This window comes from Leptodactylus fuscus, chromosome 1 (assembly GCF_031893055.1).
Source record: "Leptodactylus fuscus isolate aLepFus1 chromosome 1, aLepFus1.hap2, whole genome shotgun sequence".
NCBI classification, from domain to species: domain Eukaryota; kingdom Metazoa; phylum Chordata; class Amphibia; order Anura; family Leptodactylidae; genus Leptodactylus; species Leptodactylus fuscus.
In genome coordinates, this window is record NC_134265.1 from 191,131,017 (window position 1) to 191,157,343 (window position 26,327).

A 26,327-nucleotide genomic window follows, 5' to 3' on the forward strand; every position below is an offset into this window, starting at 1 on the left:
GGTGTTAGCTGTTACTAACAGCAAACAACCACCTCGATAACAACCAATCGGTGCTGAGCTCCCACCGGACGTTTTAACCCCTTGGATGCTGCCCCTTGGCACCCCTTGCGGCGACATTGGGGGGTGCCAGTATCAGTAAGATGCAGCCTGGGGTCTGGCCAGTGACCCAAGCTTACTGGTGCCCCCAGTATCTGTTTGACACAAGCAGTCTCGTGTCTTGTAATCTATAATAGAGAATAAGTTGATGCTTTCATCAAAGCATCACCTGATTCAAGTGTCCTAAAGGGACACATGACAAATTTAAAAAGAAGTGAAAAAAAAAGTGTATGAAAAAAAAAAAAAAGTTATAAAGCCCTAAAAATCCCTTTTTTTTCTATAGAAAATGAATTATATAAAAAAACACTAAAAAGTAATAAAAACAATGCATATTTGGTATCGCCGTGTCCGTAACAACCTGTAAAAAAAACCTGAAATAATATTTAATGTACATGGTGAACGTCGGAAAAAAAAGTATGGAAAAAAACCCGCTGGAAGTAGTGATTTTTTGCCATCTCACCTTAAAAAATATGCTATAAAAATTATCAAAAAGTCATATTTACCCCACAACAATACCAATAAATAGCACAGATTGTCCCATAAAAAATAAGCCCTCAACCAACACTGTCAACTAAAAATAAAAATGTTATGCCTCTCAGAAGGTGGTGATGCAAAAAACACCAATTTATGTCCTCAAATGTGTTTTTGTTCTGCAGAAATAGCATTGCATAAAAAAATAATATAAATGAGGTATCGCCATAATCGTACTGACCCGTAGAATAAAGGTCACATGTTACTTATATTGTATGCTGAATGGTGAAAAATTTAAAAGTTAAAACGCAATACCAGAATTGATTTTTCTTTTTTCAATCCAGCAAAAAAGAGTTAATAAAATGTAGGCACCCAAAAATGGTGTCATTACAAAATGCATCTCATCCCGCAAACAATAAGCCCGTATATAGCCACATCACCAGAAAATAAAGAAAATACAGTCCTATGAAAAAGTTTGGGCACCCCTATTAATCTTAATCATTTTTAGTTCTAAATATTTTGGTATTTGCAACAGCCATTTCAGTTTGATATATCTAATAACTGATGGACACAGTAATATTTCAGGATTGAAATGAGGTTTATTGTACTAACAGAAAATGTGCAATATGCATTAAACCAAAATTTGACCGGTGCAAAAGTATGGGCACCTCAACAGAAAAGTGACATTAATATTTAGTAGATCCTCCTTTTGCAAAGATAACAGCCTCTAGTCGCTTCCTGTAGCTTTTAATCAGTTCCTGGATCCTGGATAAAGGTATTTTGGACAAACAATTCAAGTTCAGTCAAGTTAGATGGTCGCCGAGCATGGACAGCCCGCTTCAAATCATCCCACAGATGTTCAATGATATTCAGGTCTGGGGACTGGGATGGCCATTCCAGAACATTGTAATTGTTCCTCTGCATGAATGCCTGAGGATTTGGAGCGGTGTTTTGGATCATTGTCTTGCTGAAATATCCATCCCCGGCGTAACTTCAACTTCGTCACTGATTCTTGAACATTATTCTCAAGAATCTGCTGATACTGAGTGGAATCCATGCGACTCTCAACTTTAACAAGATTCCCGATGCCGGCATTGGCCACACAGCCCCAAAGCATGATGGAACCTCCACCAAATTTTACAGTGGGTAGCATGTGTTTTTCTTGGAATGCTGTTTCTTTTTGGACGCCATGCATAACGCCTTTTTTTTATAACCAAACAACTCAATTTTTGTTTCCAAAATGAAGCTGCCTTGTCCAAATGTGCTTTTTCATACCTCAGGCAACTCTATTTGTGGCGTACGTGCAGAAACGGCTTCTTTCTCATCACTCTCCCATACAGCTTCTATTTGTGCAAAGTGCGCTGCACAGTGACACCATCTGCAGCAAGATGATGCTGCAGCTCTTTGGAGGTGGTCTGTGGATTGTCCTTGACTGTTCTCACCATTCTTCTTCTCTGCCTTTCTGATATTTTTCTTGGCCTGCCACTTCTGGGCTTAACAAGAACTGTCCCTGTGGTCTTCCATTTCCTTACTATGTTCCTCACAGTGGAAACTGACAGGTTAAATCTCTGAGACAACGTTTTGTATCCTTCCCCTGAACAACTATGTTGAACAATCTTTGTTTTCAGATCATTTGAGAGCGGGCTGTCCATGTTCGGCGACCATCAAACTTAACTGAACTTGAATTGTTTTGTAGAAAGAAATGGTCCAAAATACCTTCATCCAGGATCCAGGAACTGATTAAAAGCTACAGGAAGCGACTAGAGGCTGTTATCTTTGCAAAAGGAGGATGTACTAAATATTAATGTCACTTTTCTGTTGAGGTGCCCATATTTTTGCACCGGTCAAATTTTGGTTTAATGCATATTGCACATTTTCTGTTAGTACAATAAACCTCATTTCAATCCTGAAATATTACTGTGTCCATCAGTTATTAGATATATCAAACTGAAATGGCTGTTGCAAACACCAAAATATTTAGAACTAAAAATGATTAAGATTAATAGGGGTGCCCAAACTTTTTCATAGGACTGTATAGCATCTAGCAATGTGAAGACAAAACCCCAAAATCGCCAAATTATTAGAACACAACTGGCTGTTTAATATATAAGCTGTGTGAGCGTATATCAATGGACACCCCAGTGTTAGAGCTTCTGAGGGAAAAGACACCTAAAGTGACCCCCAAAGTGACTCTCCCAATTATAGGAGCTACTGGGACATAGTAGGGAATTTGGTGTTTGCAATGTCCTCCGCACAGCTTCCATATTCCCTCTTCACAATCTGCTGTGCATTCACGTCTGGGATACTAATACTCAGTACACCCCCTGAGAAATTCTTTGAGGGGTGCAGTTTTCAAAATGAGGTCCCTCCTTTGGGGAATCCACTTTTCTGGTACCTTACAGGCTCTACAAACATGACATGGCGTCCACATACTAAACATCTGAATCTGTGCTCCAAAAGCTGCATAGCGCTCCTTCCTTTCAGCGCCCTGCTGTGTGCCCAAACTGCAGTTTATGCCACATGTATGACACTGGTGTGCCCGGGATAACGTATGTAATGTCATATGTGGCTAGAAACTGATATTAGGGCACATGTATGACACTGGTGTACCCAGGATAACGTATGTAATGTCATATGTGGGTATAAACTGATATTAGGGCACAGCCAGACACAGAAGGGAAGAAGGGATATTTGGTTTTTGGAACACAGACTTAACAGTTTGGTTTTTGGATGCCTTGACACTTTGCCCCCTACAAAATGGGGTCACTTCTTGGGGAATTCCAGTTTACTGCACCTCCAGGGCTCTGCACAAACAACATGGCGCCCAGAAAGTCCCTCTAAATCTGTACCCCAAAAGCTAAAAGGTGCAGTGCTCTTTCCCTTCTGAGCCTTGCTGTGTGCCCAAGCATTAGTTTACACATACATAAATAATTTCTTGCCCCTTGGGATGGCCCACTTAATAGTTTTAGGAGTGCAGGTCTCTGACAACACAAAGTGGGTGCAACATATTGGGCACCGAAATGACATATTTCTTTAAAAATTAAAATTTTCATTTTGTACATTAATTTTTGGGAAGCATTTTTAGTCTTAAAATGATAATACCCCTTGATACATTCCTTGATGGGTGTAGTTTCTAAAATGGGGTCACTTTTGAGGGGTTTCCATTGTATTGATACTTTAAGGGCTCAGCAAATGAGACATGGCACCTAAAAACTATTCCAGCAACATCTGCTCTCCAAAAGCCAAATAGCGCTCTTCCCATTCTGAGCCCTGCCATGTTCCCAATTAGAAGATTATGACCACAAATGGGGTATTGCCCTGTTCAGGAGAAATTGTGTAACAAACTGTGGTGGGCTTTTAATTCTTTAACTACTAGCAAAAATTTAAAATATGGCGCTAAATGGACGATTTATTGTAAAAAAAGTTATTTTTCATTTTTACGTCCCAATTTTAATTAAATCTGTGAAACAGCTGTGAGGTCAAAATGCTCACTCTACCCCTAGATAAATTTTATGAGAGGTGTAGTTTCCAAAATGGGGTCACTTTTAAGGAGTTTCCACTGTATTGGTATTCTAGGGGCTCAGCAGATGCGACATGGGACCTGAAAAATTTCCAGCAAAATACACCCTCCAAAAGCCAAATAGCGCTCTTTGCATTCTGAGCCCCACCATGTACCCATACAGCAGATTATGACCACATATAGGGTATAGTTTAGTTTTAGGAAAAATTGTTCAACAAACTGTGTTTTTTTTTTCTCCTTTAACCCCTTGTGAAAATGAAAACTTTGGGGTAAAGTGACATCTTAGTCATTTTTCATTTACACATCCCAATGTTAGTAAAATCTGTGAAACAGCTGCAGTATCAAAATGCTCACTATACCGTGAATACAATGCAGTAGTATGTTGTGCAGTAATACTTACAGGAGGACGTCTTCCCACATTTCCCGTCACTTCCCTTTGTGGCTCCTGTAAACAGCACTTTTCTCTCCACATTTGTGTGGAAACCACATGGACCCCAGTATTAACTATGGGGCCTGTGGGTTTCCTGAAGGTTGCTGCTTTTTAATGCGTATAGGTTTCTGTTTGGGGGGTCCCCAAGCAGACTCCACGAACGGAAACCTAAACGCAGATGGGAATCAGGCCTAAGCATCACATTATATAATAGTACGTATAATGGTAGACATGTATGGAAGCAAACACAGATAGAGATAGATAGATAGATAGATAGATAGATAGATAGATAGGAGATAGATGGATAGATAGATAGATAGATAGATAGGAGATAGATAGATAGATAGATAGATAGATGGATAGATAGATAGATAGATAGATAGATAGATAGGAGATAGATAGATAGATAGATATGAGATAGATAGATAGATAGATAGATAGATAGGAGATGGATAGATGGATAGATAGATAGATAGATAGATAGGAGATAGATAGATAGGAGATAGATAGATAGATAGATAGATAGATGGATAGATAGATAGATAGATAGATAGATAGGAGATAGATAGATAGATAGGAGATAGATAGATAGATAGATAGATAGATAGGAGATAGATAGATAGGAGATAGATAGATAGATGGATGGATAGATAGATAGATAGATAGATAGATAGGAGATAGATAGATAGATAGATAGATAGATAGATAGATAGGAGATAGATAGATAGATGGATGGATAGATAGATAGATAGATAGATAGATAGATAGACAGATAGATAGGAGATAGATAGATAGATAGATAGATAGATAGATAGATAGATAGATAATAGATAGATAGATAGATAGATGATAGATGAGATAGATAGATAGATAGATAGATAGATAGATAGGAGATAGATAGATAGATAGGCGATAGGTAGATAGATAGACAGACATTGATATGCTGTATATACTTACACATATACACATCCATTCACACACATAAATACATTCATATACAACATATACACACACACATACACACACACACACACACACACACAGAGTATATAAAACACATAATGTACACAAATATAAACATCTATACATATTTTACACAAGAATATATACTCACATTTGGGTGACTTGCTGGGTGCCCAGGACATGGAAGAAGGCTCATCTGCAGCTCTGTCTGGCAGTGGTAAAGCAGCTAATCGCAGAGGATGTCTCCCCTCACACTCCGATGCTGAGGGGGAGGGGCGGCACAGGAAGCTGCTCAGAGCAGGAAACTTTTACAAGCAACAAGCAGCGATCTGCAGCCCCTGCATGTACCAATGATTTATCTGCTGTTGAGCTAGTCCTGAGTATGGAACAGGAGAAGCAGAGAGGTAACAGAACTGGAGCCTCTCATCAGAAGGCAGAGAAGACGGCTGTGACTGCAGAGACCGGTCAGGAGAGCCGCAGAGGTTTAAACTAGCACGCAGAGGGCTGCTCGGTTTGTTTTCGGGGCAGCCCTCTCCTGCTCTAGTTTAGAAAAAAAAAATCAAATTGCCCTGGCTGCTGCCCCCTCCAAAGTGCCACCTGAAGCCGTCGCTTCACCTCGCCTCATTAGAGGTGCGGCCCTGCTAGGGTCTCTGCAAATGAGACATGGTACCTGAAAACTATTTCAGAAAAATCTGCTGTTCAAACGCCCAGTGTCGCTCCTTCCCTTCCATGCGCTGCTGTGTTCCCAGACATCAGTTTACACCCACATGTGGGGTATTTCTGTGCCTGGGAGAAATTGCACGATAAACTGCCAGATTAATTTTCTCCTTTAACCCTTTGTGAATGTGTTAATTTTAGGTCTAAATGAATGTATTAGTTAAAGAAATAAAATGTCTAAATTTCACCTCCATATTATTTTTTTTTCTTATGAAATGCTTAAAGGGTTAACAAAAATCCCAAATGCTGTTTTGAATTATTTGAGGGATGCAATTTTGAAAATGGTTTGATTTTTGTGGGTTTCTATTATATAGGCCTTTATAATTCCTTTTAGAACTGTAGTGGTTCCTAAAAAATTATTTGGAGGAATTTTCTGGAAAATCACTGTTACACTTGTAAGCTTTGTAACATTCAAAATAAATTACAAGACAATCAAAAGATGAGGCCAATATAAAACAAAGATACGGTAGATAATATGTATTCATGTATTTGAGTGGTATGACTATCTGTCTGAAAAGCAGAGAATTTCACATTTTGAAAATTGCAATTTTTTCCAAATTTCCATCAAATGTCATATTCTTTTTATAAATAAATACAAAAATATTGATTAGTGTTTACCACTAACTTGAAGTATAATGTGTTATGAGAAAACAATCTCAAAACTTATGTTTTTGGGAAAAATAATAAATGCTAAAAAGCAATGCCAGAATTGATGTTTCCTTTTACATCCCACCCAGAAAGAGTTAATAAAATGTAGTCAATAAGTTACAGGCCCCAAAATGGTGACATTGAAAAGCACATCTAATACCGCAAACACCAAGCCCTCATATGGCCACATTGCCAGAAAATAAAAATAAAAATTTAGCTTGTACAATGTGAAGACAAAAACCCCAAAAGTCGCCAAATCATTAGGACATAAGTGGTTGCGACTAAAAGGAAATGTATAAGCTGTGCGAGTGTTTTCACGGGACACCCCATATTTAGAGCTTATGAGAGATAATACACCAGCGCTGATCCCCCAGAATGCCCCTCTTCCCCGTCCGTGTCATAGGAGCTAGTGGGAAAATAGAATGGGATTTGGTGTGCCCAATTTACTCCGCACAGCTTACATATTCACTTCTGGGTTACTAATGCTCACTACATCACTTGATAAATTCTTTGAGGGGTGCGGTTTTCAAAATGGGGTCACTTTCTATAGGTTTCCACTGTTTTGACACCTCAAGGGCTTTGTAAATGCGACATGGTTCCTGAAACTGATCAGAGCCAGATCTGCCCTCTAAAAGCTCCTTGGCGCGCCTTCCCTTCTGCGTCTCACTGTGCGTCCATATATTAGTTTAACCCCACAAGTGGGGTACTATGGTGGTCAGGAGAACTTGCATAACAAATCGTGGGATGCATTTTCTCCTTTAACCCCTTGAGAATGTGCAAATTCTAGGGCTAAACGAAAATATTAGCAAAATAAAATCAAATTTGAAAATTTCACTTCCATTTTGTATTAATTCCTGTTTAGCACTTATAGGGTTAAATTACTTGGTATATGTTGTTTTGGCTTATTTAAAGGGTGCAGTTTTGAAAATGGGGTGATTTATGGGGGGTTTTAATACAAGGGTCTTTCAAAACCCCTTCATAACTAGATTAGTCCCTTAAAAAATGGGTTTTGGAAATTTCTTGAAAATTTTGAATATTGTTGTTTCACTTGTAAACCTTATTATGTCCGTAAAAAATAAAAGGGTGACTAAAGTTCGATGCCGACATAAAGCAGAGATCTGGGACATGAGATTTATGATATAATTTTGGCGGTCTGACTATCTGTATGCAATGCACATCATTTCAAACTTTATAAAATGCATATTTTTCAAAATTTCCACCAAATTTCCTATTTTTTCATAATTAAACACAAAACATATCAACCAAAATTTACCACTAACATGAAGTATAATGTGTTACGAAAAAACAATCTCAAAATCACTTTGGTAAGTTAAAGCATTCTGAAGTTATTGCCACATAAAGTGACACATGTCAGTTTTGAAAAATCAAGCTTGGTCAGGAAGTCAAAAAGTGCCATCGGCGGGAAGGGGTTAAAGTGACACATGTCAGTTTTGAAAAAAGAGGCTTGGTCCTTAACGCATTTTTGGGCTGTGTCTCTAAGGGGTTAATCCCATAGAAAACTTTTGGAGGGAGCTGAAGCTCCGAGTTGCCAACCGACAGCCTCAAAATTTTAATGATTTAGAGATGATCTGCAAAGAGGAGTGGACCAAAATTATTCCTCACATGTGCACAAACCTCATCATCAACTACAAAAACCATCTGATTGCTGTGCGACCCTACAAGGGTTTTGCCACCAAGCATAAATTCTTCTTTGCTAGGGGGAGGTGTAATAACTCTAGACTCTCAACTGGAATGTATCATTTTGCACTTGTGAGAGACCACAGAAGCAGGTAAAAGTACATTTTTAGAATGGGTAGATGTGTCAATGCCATTTTATTTTTCATGGAATACAGATCAGTTCCTTTCATTCTTGCTCCTATGTCAAATAAAACATGCCTGTCCCTTTTTGGTTTCGGAAGTGAATACATTCCTGATGCACCACAACAGTGTAAGTCTATAGGTCCATAAAAAACAGATGGCATCTATGTGTTGTCCTTTTTTCATAGATCCAGACATTAACATTTATTATTAAGATATTAATAAATATAGAAATACTTTGTAAAGAGAAGGATGGAGCTAAATGAATTAACCACAGACATCACAAGAACAAAGATGGCATGGTGTTCATGATTAACACTAATATCGTGTGTCTGCATGAACACTTAGTTTAGCAGTGTCTACCAAGTCTAAGTCTAATTTCACACATGTAAAGCTAATGAACTTTACAGGTGGATTGTTAGAGCGACATACAGGGGTTCTCTATATCAAGCTAATGGAAAACAGGGGGGCAATTACTGTTATTGCATTTCTGCTGAAATATGCACTTTATTCAGCTCTGTGCTTTGCTAGTGTTTTAAGTTGCTGATGAAAGTCCTTACATGGACCATTTGTGGATGCTGGGTACACACTTAGCCCAATTATACATTGCAAAATGTAGGTGCTTCATTATCTAAGAGTTACTTACTCAGACACATGTATAAACCAAGAATTATTCTAAGAACATGATTTGCTATAGCGCTATTGCAATAGACACATATGATAGCATATGAAAATGTGTGCACATGGAGACACTTACCTGAATCTTACGACAATTCTCTAGGTCTTGTTCCTTTTTCATATATTTTGAATAAGATTTGTTAAGTTCTTCCTTCTTTTCAGACAACTCTTTTTCCAGTACTGCTTTCTCCTTGGAAAGATTATTCTTTTCTGAAGCAATAGTTGTCTTTTCTTTAGTGCATTTATGAAAATTTTCGGATACTTGAGCATTTTCTGTCTTCAGTTGGGTGTTCTCATAACTGACCATGTTCACGTCAAGTTTCATCCTGTTTATTGTTTGGTCTATATTGGTTTTAATGTCACCACTAATGGTCCAGCATTTTGAGTGATAGAAGGGTTCATTTTTGTTGATAATGCCCTCAAAGCGAATTCTCATGTTTTCTAGCTCCTGGGCAAATTTGTTATTGATACTAGTGCAAAGAGTTTTTAACTCGCCAACTTGTTTTTCCAAATCTTCCTTGGTGTTCTGATACATTTCCTTCTTAGAAGCGAGCTCATTGACTCTCTTGGCTATAGAGTTATTTGCCTGGTCGCAGTTCTCTTTCAACCTTTCGTAATTCCTCTGAAGCATTGATATTTCATACCTTAATTGAAGTGTTTCAACTGCCCACAAAAATGACAAGAGCACAAAACAGATATTACTGCAATAAATAAATAAATAAATAATTATTATATCAGTATTGCTGTAGTAATCATTATCTGGCCATTGGTGTCCCCCCAGCTTCCTATGCTGTATTCTATTTTTTTAGTAAAGGATACATAGGAACTTACCGTACAAAAGTAAGCCCTTAGAATAAATGTCTGTATCATGGGTTTCCCTAACCTCTCTGCTGCCTGAGGCAAACTTGGGCCACCCCAAAACAAAATACCCAACCACCCAGATTTGGTGTAATGGGGACCCCATGATTAAAATTGTAGGCCACATCCTCATATTTGCAGATCAAAATTCCCTTAGTTGGCCACACACAGTCTAACGGCCCCTTTACTGGACCCCACAGTATATTATTGCTTTTACTGACCCCCTTAAAGTATAACACCTCTTTTACTGTCTCCCACAGTGTATTACCTCTTTTATTGACCCACACACAATATTAACACTCCTTTTACTGACCCCTAGACTATACTGCCCCTTTACTGGCCCCGACTGGTCGGACAGTTGTCTCATGGCAGATCTGGCACTGGTCAATCACTTGTGATCACAGGGGTGAATAAATAGTGATAACATGAATGCCAAGTCCTTAACCCCTTCCCGACATTCGCCGTAATAGTACGGCGCTGCAGGGAAGGGCTTCCCGCAAACCGCAGTACTATTACGGCGGATGCATGGTGCGCACACAGAAACTGTGTGCGCACCATGCACAGCGGGTGTCAGCCGTAATACACAGCTGACAATGCCCCGTAACACCCGCGGTCGGAACCGGGTCCGATCGCGGGTGTTAACCCCTGAGATGCCGGTGATCAACATGACCACCGGCACCTCCGGGGTTACATTGTAATATGGTGCCGATCGGCACCCCCCGCGCCGGTTTCAGGGGGTGCCGGTGTTCGTAGGGGGCAGCCCGGGGTCTGATCAGTGACCCCGGGTCTGCCCCTTCACTTACCCCGTCCTCGCACCTGGTTGATCCTGCCGTAAATGAAGCTGTCAGCCTGTGCGTCTACACAGGCTGACAGCATCCTATACAATGCAATACACGTGTAACACGTGTATTGCAGTGTATATGTAGTGAAGCGGTGATCAGCCGATCACTGCTTCAATCCCCCATGGGGACAGAAAAAAAAAGTTTGAAAAAAGTAAAAATAAAAAAGTTTAAATAAGTTTAAAATAAAATAGAAATAAATAAAGACCCAAAAATCCCTTTTTCCCCATATAAAATGTTTTATTATGTAAAATAAAGAAAAATAGAAAAAAACATTACATATTTGGTATCACCGCGTCCGTAATAACCTGAACAATACAATTAAAACATTATTTAACCCGAACGGCGAACGTTGTAAAAAAAAACGTAGAAAACCGCACAAAATAATGATTATTCACAACCTTTCCCTTACATAATGTTCAATAAAAAGTAATCAAATGGTCAGATGAAAACCAAAATGGTACCAATAAAAAGAAAAGGTCTTCCCACAAAAAATAAGCCCTCAACCAGCTCTGTCTAGCGAAAAATAAAAACGTTATGCCTTTCAGAAGATGGCGATGCAAAAACAATAGATTTTTTTCCCTGAATTGAATTCTATTCTGCACAAATAGCAACGCATTAAAAAATCATATACAGTCCTATGAAAAAGTTTGGGCACCCCTATTAATCTTAATCATTTTTAGTTCTAAATATTTTGGTATTTGCAACAGCCATTTTCAGTTTTGCAAAGATAACAGCCTCTAGTCGCTTCCTGTAGCTTTTAATCAGTTCCTGGATCCTGGATAAAGGTATTTTGGACAAACAATTCAAGTTCAGTTAAGTTAGATGGTCGCCGAGCATGGACAGCCCGCTTCAAATCATCCCACAGATGTTCAATGATATTCAGGTCTGGGGACTGGGATGGCCATTCCAGAACATTGTACTTGTTCCTCTGCATGAATGCCTGAGGATTTGGAGCGGTGTTTTGGATCATTGTCTTGCTGAAATATCCATCCCCTTCGTCACTGATTCTTGAACATTATTCTCAAGAATCTGCTGATACTGAGTGGAATCCATGCGACTCTCAACTTTAACAAGATTCCCGATGCCGGCATTGGCCACACAGCCCCAAAGCATGATGGAACCTCCACCAAATTTTACAGTGGGTAGCATGTGTTTTTCTTGGAATGCTGTTTCTTTTTGGACGCCATGCATAACGCCTTTTTTTATAACCAAACAACTCAATTTTTGTTTCCAAAATGAAGCTGCCTTGTCCAAATGTGCTTTTTCATACTTCAGGCAACTCTATTTGTGGCGTCTGTGCAGAAACGGCTTCCTTCTCATCACTCTCCCATACAGCTTCTATTTGTGCAAAGTGCGCTGTATAGTTGACCGATGCACATTGACACCATCTGCAGCAAGATGATGCTGCAGCTCTTTGGAGGTGGTCTGTGGATTGTCCTTGACTGTTCTCACCATTCTTCTTCTCTGCCTTTCTGATATTTTTCTTGGCCTGCCACTTCTGGGCTTAACAAGAACTGTCCCTGTGGTCTTCCATTTCCTTACTATGTTCCTCACAGTGGAAACTGACAGGTTAAATCTCTGAGACAACTTTTTGTATCCTTCCCCTGAACAACTATGTTGAACAATCTTTGTTTTCAGATCATTTGAGAGTTGTTTTGAGTAGCCCATGATGCCACTCTTCAGAGGAGATTCAAATAGGAGATCAACTTGCAATTGGCCACCTTAAATACCTTTTCTTATGATTGGATACATCTGGCTATGAAGTTCAAAGCTCACTGAGGTTACAAAACCAATTTTGTGCTTCAGTAAGTCAGTAAAAAGTAGTTAGGGGAATTCAAATCAATAAAATGATAAGGGTGCCCATACTTTTCCACCGGTCAAATTTTGGTTTAATGCATATTGCACATTTTCTGTTAGTACAATAAACCTCATTTCAATCCTGAAATATTACTGTGTCCATCAGTTATTAGATATATCAAACTGAAATGGCTGTTGCAAACACCAAAATATTTAGAACAAAAAATGATTAAGATTAATAGGGGTGCCCAAACTTTTTCATAGGACTGTAAATGAGGTATCGCCGTAACCGTACCGACCCGCAGAATAAAGGTAACATGTTACTTATGCTGTACGCTGCACGGGAAAAAAAAAATGCTAAAAAGCAATGCCAAAATTGATGTTTCCTTTTACATCCCACCCAGAAAGAGTTAATAAAATGTAGTCAATAAGTTACAGGCCCCAAAATGGTGGCATTGAGAAGTACATCTAATACCACAAACAACAAGCCCTCATATGGCCACATTGCCAGAAAATAAAAATAAAAATCTACCTTGTACAATGTGAAGACAAAAACCCTAAAAGTCATCAAATCATTAGGACATAAGTGGCTGCGACTGGAAGGAAATGTATACGCTGTATGAGCGTTTTCAGGGGACCCCCCATATGTAGAGGTTATGAGAGATAATACACCAGCGCTGATCCCCCAGAATGCCCCTCTTCCCCGTCCGCGTCATAGGAGCTGGTGGGAAAATAGAATGGGATTTGGTGTACCCAATTTACTCCGCACAGCTTACACATTCACTTTGGGGTTACTAATGCTACTACATCACTTGATAAATTCTTTGAGGGGTGCAGTTTTCAAAATGGGGTCACTTTCTAGACGTTTCCACTGTTTTGACACCTCAAGGGCTTTGTAAATGCGTCATGGTTCCTGAAACTGATCACAGCCAGATCTGCCCTCTAAAAGCTCTTTGGCGCGCCTTCCCTCCTGCGTCTCGCTGTGCGTCCATATATTTGTTTACACCCACAAGTGGGGTACTATGGTAGTCAGGAGAACTTGCCTAACAAATTGTGAGATGCGTTTTCTCCTTTAACCCCTTGTGAATGTGCAAATTCTAGGGCTAAACGAAAATATTAGTAAAATAAAATCAAATTTGAAAATTTCACCTCCATTTTGTATTAATTCCTGTTAAGCACTTATAGGGTTAAATTACTAGGTATATGTTGTTTTGGCTTATTTAAGGGGTGCAGTTTTGAAAATGGGGTGATTTGTGGGGGGATTTAATACAAGGGTCTTTCAAAACGCCTTCATAACTGGATTAGGCCCTTTAAAAAATGGGTTTTGGAAATTTCTTGAAAATTTTGAATATTGTTGTTTCACTTGTAAATCTTATAATGTCCGTAAAAATTAAAAGGGTGACTAAAGTTTGATGCCGACATAAAGCAGAGATCTGGGACATGAGATTTATGATATAATTTTGGCGGTCTGACTATCTGTATGTAATGCACATCATTTCAAACTTTATAAAATGCATATTTTTCAAAATTTCCACCAAATTTCCAATTTTTTCATAATTAAACACAAAACATATCAACCAAAATTTACCACTAACATGAAGTACAATGTGTTACAAAAAAACAATCTTAAAATCACTTTGGTAAGTTAAAGCGTTCCAAAGTTATTGCCACATAAAGTGACACATGTCAGTTTTGAAAAATCGAGCTTGGTCAGGAAGTCAAAAAGTGCCATCGGCGGGAAGGGGTTAAAGCACAGTCACCATTCACAGCTAATAGTGGCAAGGGATTAAAGCTGAATTTGTGCAGTACACTAGCAGTCCTGATTTTTTAATTTGCATATTAATACAATATATTAAATAGAAATTGTGAAAAATTGATAAAATCTATGGAAAGTAAAATGATATAATTAAATTCATCAAATCCTCCCTCCTTTATCTATATGCTCTCAATACTTTAGCCTTGTAAATTAAAATTTTCTTTAGATCAGCATAAGAAGACAAAAAGAGCACCTATTTACCCCATATAGGCAACACTTCCCCTACCCCATACCAAAGAGTTAACTACATGTTTTCTGTTAAATCACATTCTCTTTTTGTTGCAGATTTTGCTGCATTATTTTGAGCCAAAGCCAGAAGTGGATTGAGGAGAAGGGAGAAACATAAGAACTTCCTAATAAAGATGAGCAAGTAGTGAAATATTTGATATTCGTTTCAAGTAGAGCCTCAATATTCGACTACTCGATCGAATATCGAATCCCATTATAGTCTATGGGAAAAAATGCTTGTTTCAGGGGAAACCACTATTCGACTAAAGGAGAGTCACCAAGTCCACAAGTAGCAGGAGGAGAGTGTTTAGGAGGAGCGAAGTACAGTTGAGGAGTGTTGAGGAGTGTTGAGGAGTTGAGTGCTCCATGTGCTTGCCACGCACTGCCCGCATGAATCATTCGTGCGGGCAGTGCGCGGCAAGCACACAGAGCCGATTATATGCTATGGGGTCCGTGTGCTTAACTGTCCAGCGCTTGCAGTTGCATTGATATTCCATTCGGGGGGGGGGGGGGGGGTCCTCCTGTGGACTTCTTCGTGGACTCCTTCTGGACAGGAGGCAAGAGCTAATGTGAACCGGTCCTTACTCGTCCTGCAGAACCAGCAGTCTATGATCGTACCACAATGAAGACTGCTGTGGTCCGATCTTAGACTCCACCTCGTCACAGACGAGCCTCTGGCAGAACCAGCGTTGATTGGCCGAAGGCTGTACACTGTATAGCATTCAGCCAATCAATGCTGGTCAATGCATTCCTATGAGAAAAAGTCAGTTCCCGCATAACCGCAAGCTGCCAGCTCTCTCGACTAGCAAAGACGAGCCTGCTGCAGAACTAGCGTTGATTAGCCGAATGTTATATACTTCATACTTCATACTTGATTAGCATTCGGCTAATCAACGCTGGTTCTGAATCGAATCTTTACTGCGAATAGCGAGTAGTATTCGATCGAGTACGAGTATTTCAAATACCGTAGTATTCGATCGAATACCTACTCGATTGAAAACTACTCGCTCATCTCTACTTCCTAGAACTATCACACTATAACTTTTCTGCCCTTTCTACCTGTTAGTAGCTGTAATTTTCCATATCCTGACCTGCCCTATCAATTCCTAGATCACTTCATGGCTTTCCAATTTCCTATACTGTGAAATCCCTACATTCATCTCACCATCAGCTTCTATCACCAACTACCTTTGTGCACCTTTCACAACTTACTACCTCTCCCACACAAAGATTTTAATATCCCTTTAGTCATTTTATTGGTGGAAATGCCGGGTGTCAATCCCCTTTATGATTGAATTATCTAATCTTGGACAACACCTTTATTGATTTGGTGCTCTGGATTAGCAAAAGAGCGCTTCAAATGATGTAAAGGCAGATTATGAAATAAATAACTGTATTATCTAAAGTTTGGGTTAACAAAGTAAAGGGATGTTCATTATTCTCAGGAAATGGATTTCACTTCCTCCATATATTATACCTTCTGCCCATCTTGTTTCAGTAAACTACCCATTAGAAGATCACTTTTCAATGCAATTTTGAGAGGTTTTAGTGTATATAAAATTTGCAGGTATCAAAAAGGTCTGTTTAATCTGAACCAATTACTTACTTATATAGGTTGTGTTAAGCTTGTCCAGAGCAACTTGGTAGTTTCTACAGACTTCTTGAGATGGCGGCTAAAAAGAAATCAAGCAGTTAAAATATATGGATAAGCATTATTTAATTTAAGTATTTTCTAATAAAGAAAAAAGCTAATAACATTTGTTAAATTGGTAGCTCTGCTTGTACATTAGGAAATAATGAGATGTGTTTTACATTCTGTCATCCGCATGATCTATATTACAACATATAGGCTTTTCAAAACAGCAGGAAGTCTCCCAAGACCTGTATTTGACTGCTCCATATGATAGAGATGTTGTCTGAACAATCCTGAAAACATGCATACTTAGAGAATAGGAGGAGAAGATATGTGAGAATCTAAGGTTCTGCTTATTTGGTGTAGAATCAGAGGATTTGGATAGTAAAAATGGATCTTCTAAACATTAGATTCTATTATAGTGACAATATAGCAGATGATAAGAATATGATAAGTACTTACGCCCAGCTAAAACTAAATAACTGTTGTATTAACTTTTTTTCATATCCAAACACAGCAGAGACCTAGCATTCAGTTGAAAGTCCATTATTTTATTAGTAAACCATTACAATCTATGGCTATAAGCATATTAGCACAATCATATAGAATCCATACAGTGCACCTCTCGAGAACACTGGTTTACATGTTTCAGACCTACTAGTCATGTTTCACAACATTTGAAAATAATGCATAAGTAAAAGCATGTGAAACATTTTCCTAATATTCTGTAATGTAAAAATTCTGAGTCTTTTTTAGTAAAATAAAAAAAATCGTATGTGAGGTCTCCACCTTTGTTGGTAGGGTGAGTTCATGTTCAGCACCTACTATATGTACATGGTGAATACAGATATTTGTAAAGTCCAGAATACAATATAAAATATCTCTGACCAAGCATTGATGGATGGAAAGTAATAGTCCGATATGTAGTATCAAATCCCACAATGATGCCCCTTTTTTCTGGATCATTCTGATTTTGTCATTTAACTGAATAAGTAAGCATAACCAAAATAGGGGAACTGAGGAAGAAAAAGGGAAGGTCTAGGCAGTGGTTCTAAACCTGTAGTACATGTCATGCCCCTCCTCATCAAGGATAAATGCCCATGGATGCCATCCTTACTTTACAATTGCAATGAGTGCTTTTATCAGTACTGATAGTACTGAAAGGCCTCTAAGGGGGCGAGTGATAAGCTGAGTTTGGTACTCACTACTACGTTCCCCATTTCCTCTTTACCCTGGGGCCTAGTGTGATGCCAGTACTTGGTGCCCGGAGATGAGTACCACTCACTCCCTGGGGCACCTGTTACTACAGAGCAGGGGGAAGTGCTCATTGCATTTGGAAAGTAAAGATGACACCTATTAAGTAATGACTGCAGGTTACCACTTGCTCCTTCACCATTGATAGTGGGGCTTTGTGGGGGAATTATATTATATATTGCATAAGGATGTGTATATATGGGTATGATACACTGTTCTGTGGCTATAGTACATTTAGCACTATGTCTAGGGTTATAATATCAAGCTTTAGTGGCTGATCAACAATCTATGTAAATAAAAAGCTACATATAATTAGGATTGGTGTTTTTGTTTCTGTCCACTTTTTTGATAATAAGGTCAAAAATCGACTTACATGATATGTCAAACAGATAAGTCAGAAATGTCTGTTGTCCATGTCTACTCTGGAATATAGAACTGAACATACATGGATAGTCACTCAACATTGAAGTTATTGAAATCTTACAATGAGAATCTTCCACAGAATGCCATAAATGCGTGACCATCAGTCTATTAGGAGTTAGGACTTGCGCATGAGAAATATTCAATATGCACATCATATTATTAGTTCAGATATATTGAATGGGGTGATAATTATGTAGTGAACATGCCAAATGGTTTCCTCACAGGAGCTCCAATGGTCAGTAAGAAGTGGTATGTCTGTGCAGGTGCTACATTTATATTGTTATGTAATTGTATGAATATAATCAATAATTATTGAACTGTACAGGGAGAATAAAGTACCATTATTTGTACCATATGCAGTCCCTGGTATGATATGTTATATGGGGAGACTATGGAAGCTTCTTGAAGCACTGTTTCTATAAAGCACAAGAACCACTTACCGTAGTTATATTAACAATACAATTCATTAATATTGTTGGCCAGAGGAACTTAAAGAAGTGAGAAAGAATTTGAGTAAAACTGTATCATATGAGTTTGTGTATCATAAACTGAATGTCTCCATCAGTGTTTGGAAAAATACTTTGGGAAAGTATTTTATATACAAATACTAAATACTTTCATCCCAAAGTATTTTAAATAGAAATAATAAATACTACTTCAAGAGTTTTTTACAAATACTAAAATACTTGAAAAATTAAAATGACTCCTTTTCTGATTGTAATAGGTCCAAACCCCTTGCAACTGGCTCCATAATGGATTTATACTGGTGTAGCAACTCCAATTCACCAGACTTGAAAGCTGGAAGTTTCAAGGCTGTCGTTATTTCATGTAATTTGGGCTCTACGTTTTCAGAAATCAAACGACAGACAGCGTCGTACGTCGAGTTCCATCTCGTTTCACCGGGCGGTTTTAGGAAAATCCAGTGACGGAGTGTATGAAGTCTGAGGTCTTGGTACTGCAAGATGCCAAATTCCAGAGTTTCGTGCATTTGGCAAAAGTGGCCCGATACAGTTTTTTGTACTGACCCGATCTTGTAGTGCTTGTAAAAGCGTTCTTGACATCGGTTGTGGCAAGCAAGTTCAAGGTGTGGCTCTGGCACCTTAAGTGCTGGGGCAGGATAATTGCGTCTTTTTCACTGGTATTACGATTTTCCTCCATTTTTGAAGCAATTTTATGGAATGGATTACGCGATGAATAAAATCTATATGCACTTTGAGCCTATTATCTATCTATATTTCTCCCACTGGCTAATACATATATTATGAGTGTGATTTATTATTTGCTGCTTTAGCCTAATAGTCTAGTTGTCTTTTTGTCTTGTCTCATGGTATTTTCCATCTAACTTGCTGTAGTCTATTCGTTTTTTTTGAAAATATTTATGACTTTTTACTGAATAAATTTAATATTTCTATATTACTTTTTTGATACTTGTGCTTTTTGGTTGTTTCTTTTTCTGTTAATATTATGTATTAAAAACATGGTTAAGACAAGAATTAAGAGAGATGGGCACATAAGCTAATATTTCTACTAGACCAGTGATGGTGAACCTTTCAGAGACTGAGTGCCCAATATGCAACCCAAAACCCACTAATTTATTACAAAGTGCCAACACGGCAATTTAACCTTAATACTGTGCAGATCCACAATTGCGGACAATTACGGACCCTTAAAATACGGTCGTGTGAATGGGGATTTACAGAGCTTTCAATTATGCAAACAACTTTGTTCTACATTTGGTATAATTTACAGATCTGTTTTATAGCTCCGTGCAATGTTATTATGACCTGTAATAATATCACTATCACATGTCTGCTATAAAACAGATACTGTGTGATATAAATAGTAAAGGGTCCCCACTCAGTCCAATCTGCTCCACAGTGACATGCACAAGGTCCAATCTGCTTCACAGTGGCCCCCACACAGTACAATCTGCTTCACAGTGGTCCCCACACAGTACAATCTGCTCCACACTGGCCCCCACACAGAACAATCTGCTCCACAGTGGCCACCACACAGTATAATCTGTTCCACAGATGGGTGCCCACAGAGAGGGCTCTGAGTACCACTTCTGGCACCTGTGCCATAGGTTCACCATCAAGATACTAGACAGTCTTAAACTGCACTACATTTTCCAAACATAGCATATTGTTTGTCCTTTCCCTTTTAGTCAATGGCCCATTCAGAACTTCCAACTGGTATTGTAAAATTATACAAGTATAATGTGAGGGATCAAGCCACCAAATCTACAATTTTACTTGATTTTGATGTTGCTGTCTTTACTGTCCATAAAACAGAACCAGACCTAGTACTAACTTCAAATTTGTGCGAACAAAATAGAACTTCTTACAGTACCGCAAACAAACAGGCATAGGTATCTATGTAACAATCTTCACAAGGGGTGCACTCATACTGTATGTTAGATATTCTATATGCACTTTAGAGCCTTTATGTTTTCTTTTAGTCTAGGAATGTAAGAAAGTGATTCAGCTAATCATGACAGAAAAGCAAGTATGTACTATTAGTAACTAGTACTAATAGACATGACTAGAATAGACATAATAGACATTGAATAGACATAACACTCTGGTACTCACCAGGGGCATGACTTGTCTTCCAGGCAAGGTTCTGTTTGGCATTATTTGCAGTTGTCTCTTTGCTGTAGCTAACATTGCTGTGCAGTTTGTGGTTTGCTTCTCTGTGATGGTGCACTTACTTCTCAGATTAGAGTAATTGGCGGTCAGAGTCAGGTAATCGATCGATTGGTTTTTTAAGCGATTTTCCACACTTAACAGTCTTTGTTCTGTGCCAAAGTGGGCATTTCCATACAACATGAACAGGACCAGACCAAGGATGATGAGGAACTGAATTATAGATAAAAAAAAGAAGAAATATTTGGTATAATACCAACAGCCTCTGTGCTTAGATTTGAGCATATTCTTGGACTCCAATCCAAACTTCGCCATAGCATAGTTTGGGTCCATGGCTGGTTCTCAATTAATCCCTCACTCTCAGACGACGGATAGCAATCTCTAAACAATGACCCTTTCTTACAGGAGGCTTTCTTCATTAGGCACTCTTTGCACTTTTTCTAGAGGAAGGTTGTAGGACAGGGAGGGGCCAGTCACATAACATTTTTGTACTTAATGTTTGGTTTTTTTTTGTTTTTACTTTTTAATTCCCAAGCCTCTCTCCTTCCTGCTCTTCAGGATGCATCCAGCTTCCTCAGATTTGTCATAACAGTCAGACCTGTAAAGAGACTTGACTTATATAACTGGTGTGAAGGACATCACGCAGACTAGCAAGTAAGCAATGTGGCATCAATCATAGCTTGACCCTTAATAATATTGAAAATAACTTTATTTAGTGCCAACATATTCTGCAGACAAAGGAATGAACATATCAAACAATAGGAATGATGGCTCACAAGAGCTTATATTTTATGAGGAAATAGAGAGACAAGAGGTACGAGGGCTTGTTTGGTACAATGGTCCAGCCATCTTTTACTAAATAACTGAAGCTGTATGAGCCCGTCACTAGCTGATATCTGTGAATAAACAGATACTTAGTGCATGGAGTGCAGTGTATTGAATCTGCCTATGGGTGATTGGTAGTTTCTGACACATCTAATTGTGGGGACGGCACCTTTTTATGACACACCTTGTCGAGTCACCAGTTTGTAGAAGCGTGTATGGCCTATCACTGTTGCTCATGGTCTCCGGCTATGCCGACTTTTAATATTTACAATAAACGAGTCATAAGTTCGGATTGTTTCTTGCCACCATTTCTTCTTTCACTCTGTTCATTTCGGATTTATATCCTTAGCGTGCCCCTGAACCCACTATCTCAGCAACTGTGTGGTCAGCTAAGTACTCCATTGTGCCTGCTTGGAAATTTGCTGTTGTTATTTATTGGAGTTTGCTGTGTGGATTATTCCGTTTGGAAGTGAGCACACCTAGTGTGCACAAGCGTGTACAGTTCAATAAGGAGACTGACATAGAGACTAATACAGACTAATACAACATGGAATGTACTGTTAATTGAATGATTTTAAAACAGGTGGAGAAAATGCCGTGACCTTTTTTGAGCAGCACAACACCAAGGATGCCCTGCAGGTTCTAAACACGAATGCATAAGAATTAAAAGTGGAACAATTAGCTGACCTCGAAATATGGTTATTTTGGGCTATTCCTGATTCACTTAAATGATAAGATGTTGGGTCCTATGTGGACTAAGAGCCTATAAGGAACCATCACAATATGAAAGATGAATGAGAGATTTCTAAAAGAATTCAATAATATTCAGTTGCATTGTTGGCTAGAGATTGCTTCTAAGACGTAACGAACAGGAATATGAAACCGTTACTACTTAACTGTGCAAGGACAAGGTGGAATTACGTACAGTGAAGTACAGTGTCGAAACAATTTTAAGACAGAGGTAAAAGAGAGAAAAAAAGACGAATTCCTTTGGGATGAGAACGATTTTGACTCAGGTCATGTATTTGTCTGGAACAAGAAACAACAAACAAAATCCAGAATGAGATGAAAAGTGTATCAGACTATTTCACTAATCTGAATCTAGATTTTATTAAGACTCAATCAGTGTACCAGATAAACAGATTAAAGTGAGATTTTAGATTGAACAGGGGGACCCCTTTAGAGGCCGCAACAGAAGCCAAAAGAGAAAACAAATGACTTGGCGTTGACCACAGAACAACATGACCCTCTAAAAATGAATATTGTCAATTTAACTCCATATTGTTTAGAAGAAAGTTGTATTTCTTTGTCAAGTAAGGTGTTTAATTTCAGATAGGTTAACAGATTTGACATAGTGGAATTTGATATTGAATTACAGTTAGTCCTCGGGTTCCGACGGTCTCGGCTTACGACGTTTCGTCGTTACGACAGCTCCCTTGTAACAGAAAACTGCCAGCACTCGGAAAATCAATGCTGGCAGCTTGCTGTTACAAGTGAGCTTGTAAAATAAAACCCTGAAACAGATGGCCAGGGCACATGCGCAGTATCATGATGCTTCTATTATGGCTACTGCGCATGCGCCCTGGCCATTATCAGCTTGCGAGCGCCGGAGGAGGACGGAACATCGGAGGAAGAGGAGGGCTGAATGCCCGCCCGCCCACCCTGCACCGTACGGTAAGTTTTAAAGGGGGGGGGGGGAGGTTGATCCGTTCCTACACGGCGTCGGTATGGTAGGTTTCGACTTACGTCGAAATTCGGTTTACGACGCCGCGCAGGAACGGATCAACGTCGTAAGTCGAGGACTACCTGTATCTAAAGCAGGGAGAAAGCTACATTTGAAGAAACTGTATAACAACATACCAGCTGTTAAAAGATGTCACATAGAATGGGAGGTACCATGTACTATAGGTCTTTTGGGATTTATTGCTGACTAGTAGAATACCCGCGGCTTCACTCATGGAAAATATGTTAAATTATTGGTTATGCTAAAGTAAAATTTTCTTTGTCACACTGAAATTGACATTTTGAGAGCGCTACAGTAAAAAAAAATTTCCACTTTAAATTTTAATTATTTTGGAATTTTACTAATTTGTCGTAACATTGAAGTGAACAACTTTTTTTTTTTCGTTTCAACATTTTTATTGATTTTATATATTCAATACATATTATGTAGTATTAACTATTACAACTATACAACTATTTTTATTTTATTTATAAAAAATTAAAATTTATGCCCCTTAGGGAGCGTTCACACTACCGTCAGTGTCCGACATGTAGTGTTCGCTCCTAGTGTCAGCTCAAAATCTGTCACGGACACTAGGAGCGGATACTAGCTGTGTCCGTGACACCTGTCATTTATTTCAATGGGCATCGGGTGCGTTCTTTGCACTCCGTGCCCGTCCTTTTCTGTCCGCAAGTGAAGATGTCCGACTTCTCAAGCGGACAGAGGAACCCTGCATGTAAGGTTTTTCTGTCCGCTTGAGAAGTCGGACATCTTCACTTGCGGACAGGAAAGGACGGGCACGGAGTGCAAAAGAATGCACCCGATGCCCATTGAAATAAATGACAGGTGTCACGGACACAGCTAGTGTCTGTGACAGATTTTGAGCGGACACTAGGAGCGGACACTACATGTCGGACACTGACGGTAGTGTGAACGCCCCCTTACATAAACATATAAAACATTTACACCAGGGGTGTAAGTACTGGTGAAGGGTTTCACTGAAGGGGGATTGACTTGCCCACCCATAGGAATATTAAAACATCACTTTTATTTGTTCCATTTAAAAACATGCAAAAAGTAAAAACATGTTTCCCACCATCAACCAATTTCCCAAAGTGAGAGCGCTGGATTGTGAGTGTGCTAACTCTAGGTCACATCTATCGCTACCTCCCTTTACATAGATTGGTGGTCATCACTTCCCATCATAGTCTGTATTTCAAGACCTATGTACGTAGGCTCAACAGCATATTCCACACCTCTCTGAGGTTCTCTGGCCTATCACCACACCACACAGAGAGGGGAAGGTACTGATGGCCAGGTGCTTGCTCAGACCAAAGACATGGGCGGATTAGCTTTACCATAAACTTATTCCTGACGCTATGCATTTCATCTTAGTAACAAAAGATTTATCAGAGGTCTATTTTAAGCTTCTCAGCCTCTAAGAGCAGTAATGACTGCTTTTTGTAAGTTCTGCAGTTGGTGGACTGACCGCCGGCAGGTCTTGTCCCTCCTGGGTCTCCGAATTTTATTCTCTGGGTTCTGAAAAGCTCCCAGAGTATAATAATTGTTCATGGGTGTCCACAATGGGGCATAATACTGGGTGAAGGGGCCACAATGGGGCATAATCCTGGGTGAAGGGGCCTCAATGGGGCATAACGGTGGGTGAAGGGGCCACTATGAGGTATAATACTGTGTGCAGGGGCCACTATGGGGTATAATACTGTGTGCAGGGGCCACTATGGGGAATAATACTGTGTGCAGTGGCCACTATGGGGTAAAATACTGTGTGCAGGGGCCACTATAGGGTATAATAGTGTGCGCAGGAATGCAGGGGGGTGGGTCGGTCAGGGTCTTCAGCATGGGGGGGGGGGCATATCAAAAGTTTGCCACAGGGCCACATCATTCCTCCGCCCCTGCATGCCAGAAGACGGAAACCACAGACCGGGTCTGGCCGTGAGCGGCGGTGAGCATTTTATGCTCTCCGCCGCAAAACCGTTTTTTTAAAATCCGGACACAGAGTACTGCATCCGTCCAAAATTGAATAATCCAGCATCAAAATTTCTTCAATAAAACGTAGCTTTTATTTGTACAAGAACATATCACGTTCCATAAAATTCAATAAGCCTTGATTGATGGCAGAGTAAAGATACATAAAACGTCTGGCGACGCGTTTCGGGGCGTTAACGCTGACCCTTCCTCATAGCCTGGCTATGTCCCCGTCGCTCTGTTGTGCGCTGCCAGTGTCCATTCGGTCTCGTGCTGGCGCCTCCTTGCTGCCAGTCCTGCACCTCATGTGATAGCTGAGACTAGTTAGGTACAGAATTTCCAGAAATGAGACCATGAGACCGAACAGACACAGGCAGGGGACAACGGGGTGCTGGGGACAGGTGAGTATCCTTTTTTTTTTCAACATTAAATTTTTTATTAAAGATTTTTCCAAGGGTTGAACAAAAGGGAAGGGGAGGGAGGAGAGGGAGGGAAAAGTCGGGGAAACAATGGGAAGGAAAAAGGGAAAAAATATATAGGGGAACAGGGAAAAGGAACAGGGAGAGGGGGAGGCGGACTCTGACGCAGCAGAGTTACAATGAACAATGCAATACAGTTAATCAGGTAACTGAAGAAGTAAGGGTAACAAAAGCCATAACAAATTGTAATAGCAAAACAGAAAAAGCAGTGATCTTCAATATTAAAGCACTAGGTAAAACTATACGAGAACCAGAAAAACAGATAGCAGGAAAAAATGTATAAAGTAGGTAGGCTCACAAGGGTGAGGAGGGAAAAAGGGAACGAAAATCTGAGGAGTAATAGAACATGTTCCACAGCAGCCAAGTCTGGCGGTGAAGACGGTCGTCAGGGCGAAGCATCGCCAGCATATCCTCCATGGTACGGATATGGAGGAACTCCTTTAGCCAGGAAAGGAGTGTGGGGGGAGACTGGGA

The 26,327-nt window shown here is 39.5% G+C and overlaps 1 protein-coding gene across 1 annotated transcript in view; it reads right to left on the reverse strand.

Annotated features, from left to right (window-relative positions):
- The window catches only part of LOC142212506 (uncharacterized), a 34,075-nt gene extending 12,872 nt beyond the window's left edge, over positions 1-21,203 (reverse strand). Inside the window, exons 1-3 of the mRNA XM_075280469.1 lie at positions 20,787-21,203; positions 16,489-16,555; positions 9,421-10,004 (exon numbers count right to left, since the gene is read on the reverse strand). Coding sequence (XP_075136570.1) covers positions 9,421-10,004; positions 16,489-16,555; positions 20,787-21,173 — 1,038 coding nt within the window. The 5' untranslated portion in view covers positions 21,174-21,203. The remainder of the gene's footprint in view (positions 1-9,420; positions 10,005-16,488; positions 16,556-20,786) is intronic.
- Positions 21,204-26,327: the final 5,124 nt, after the last annotated feature.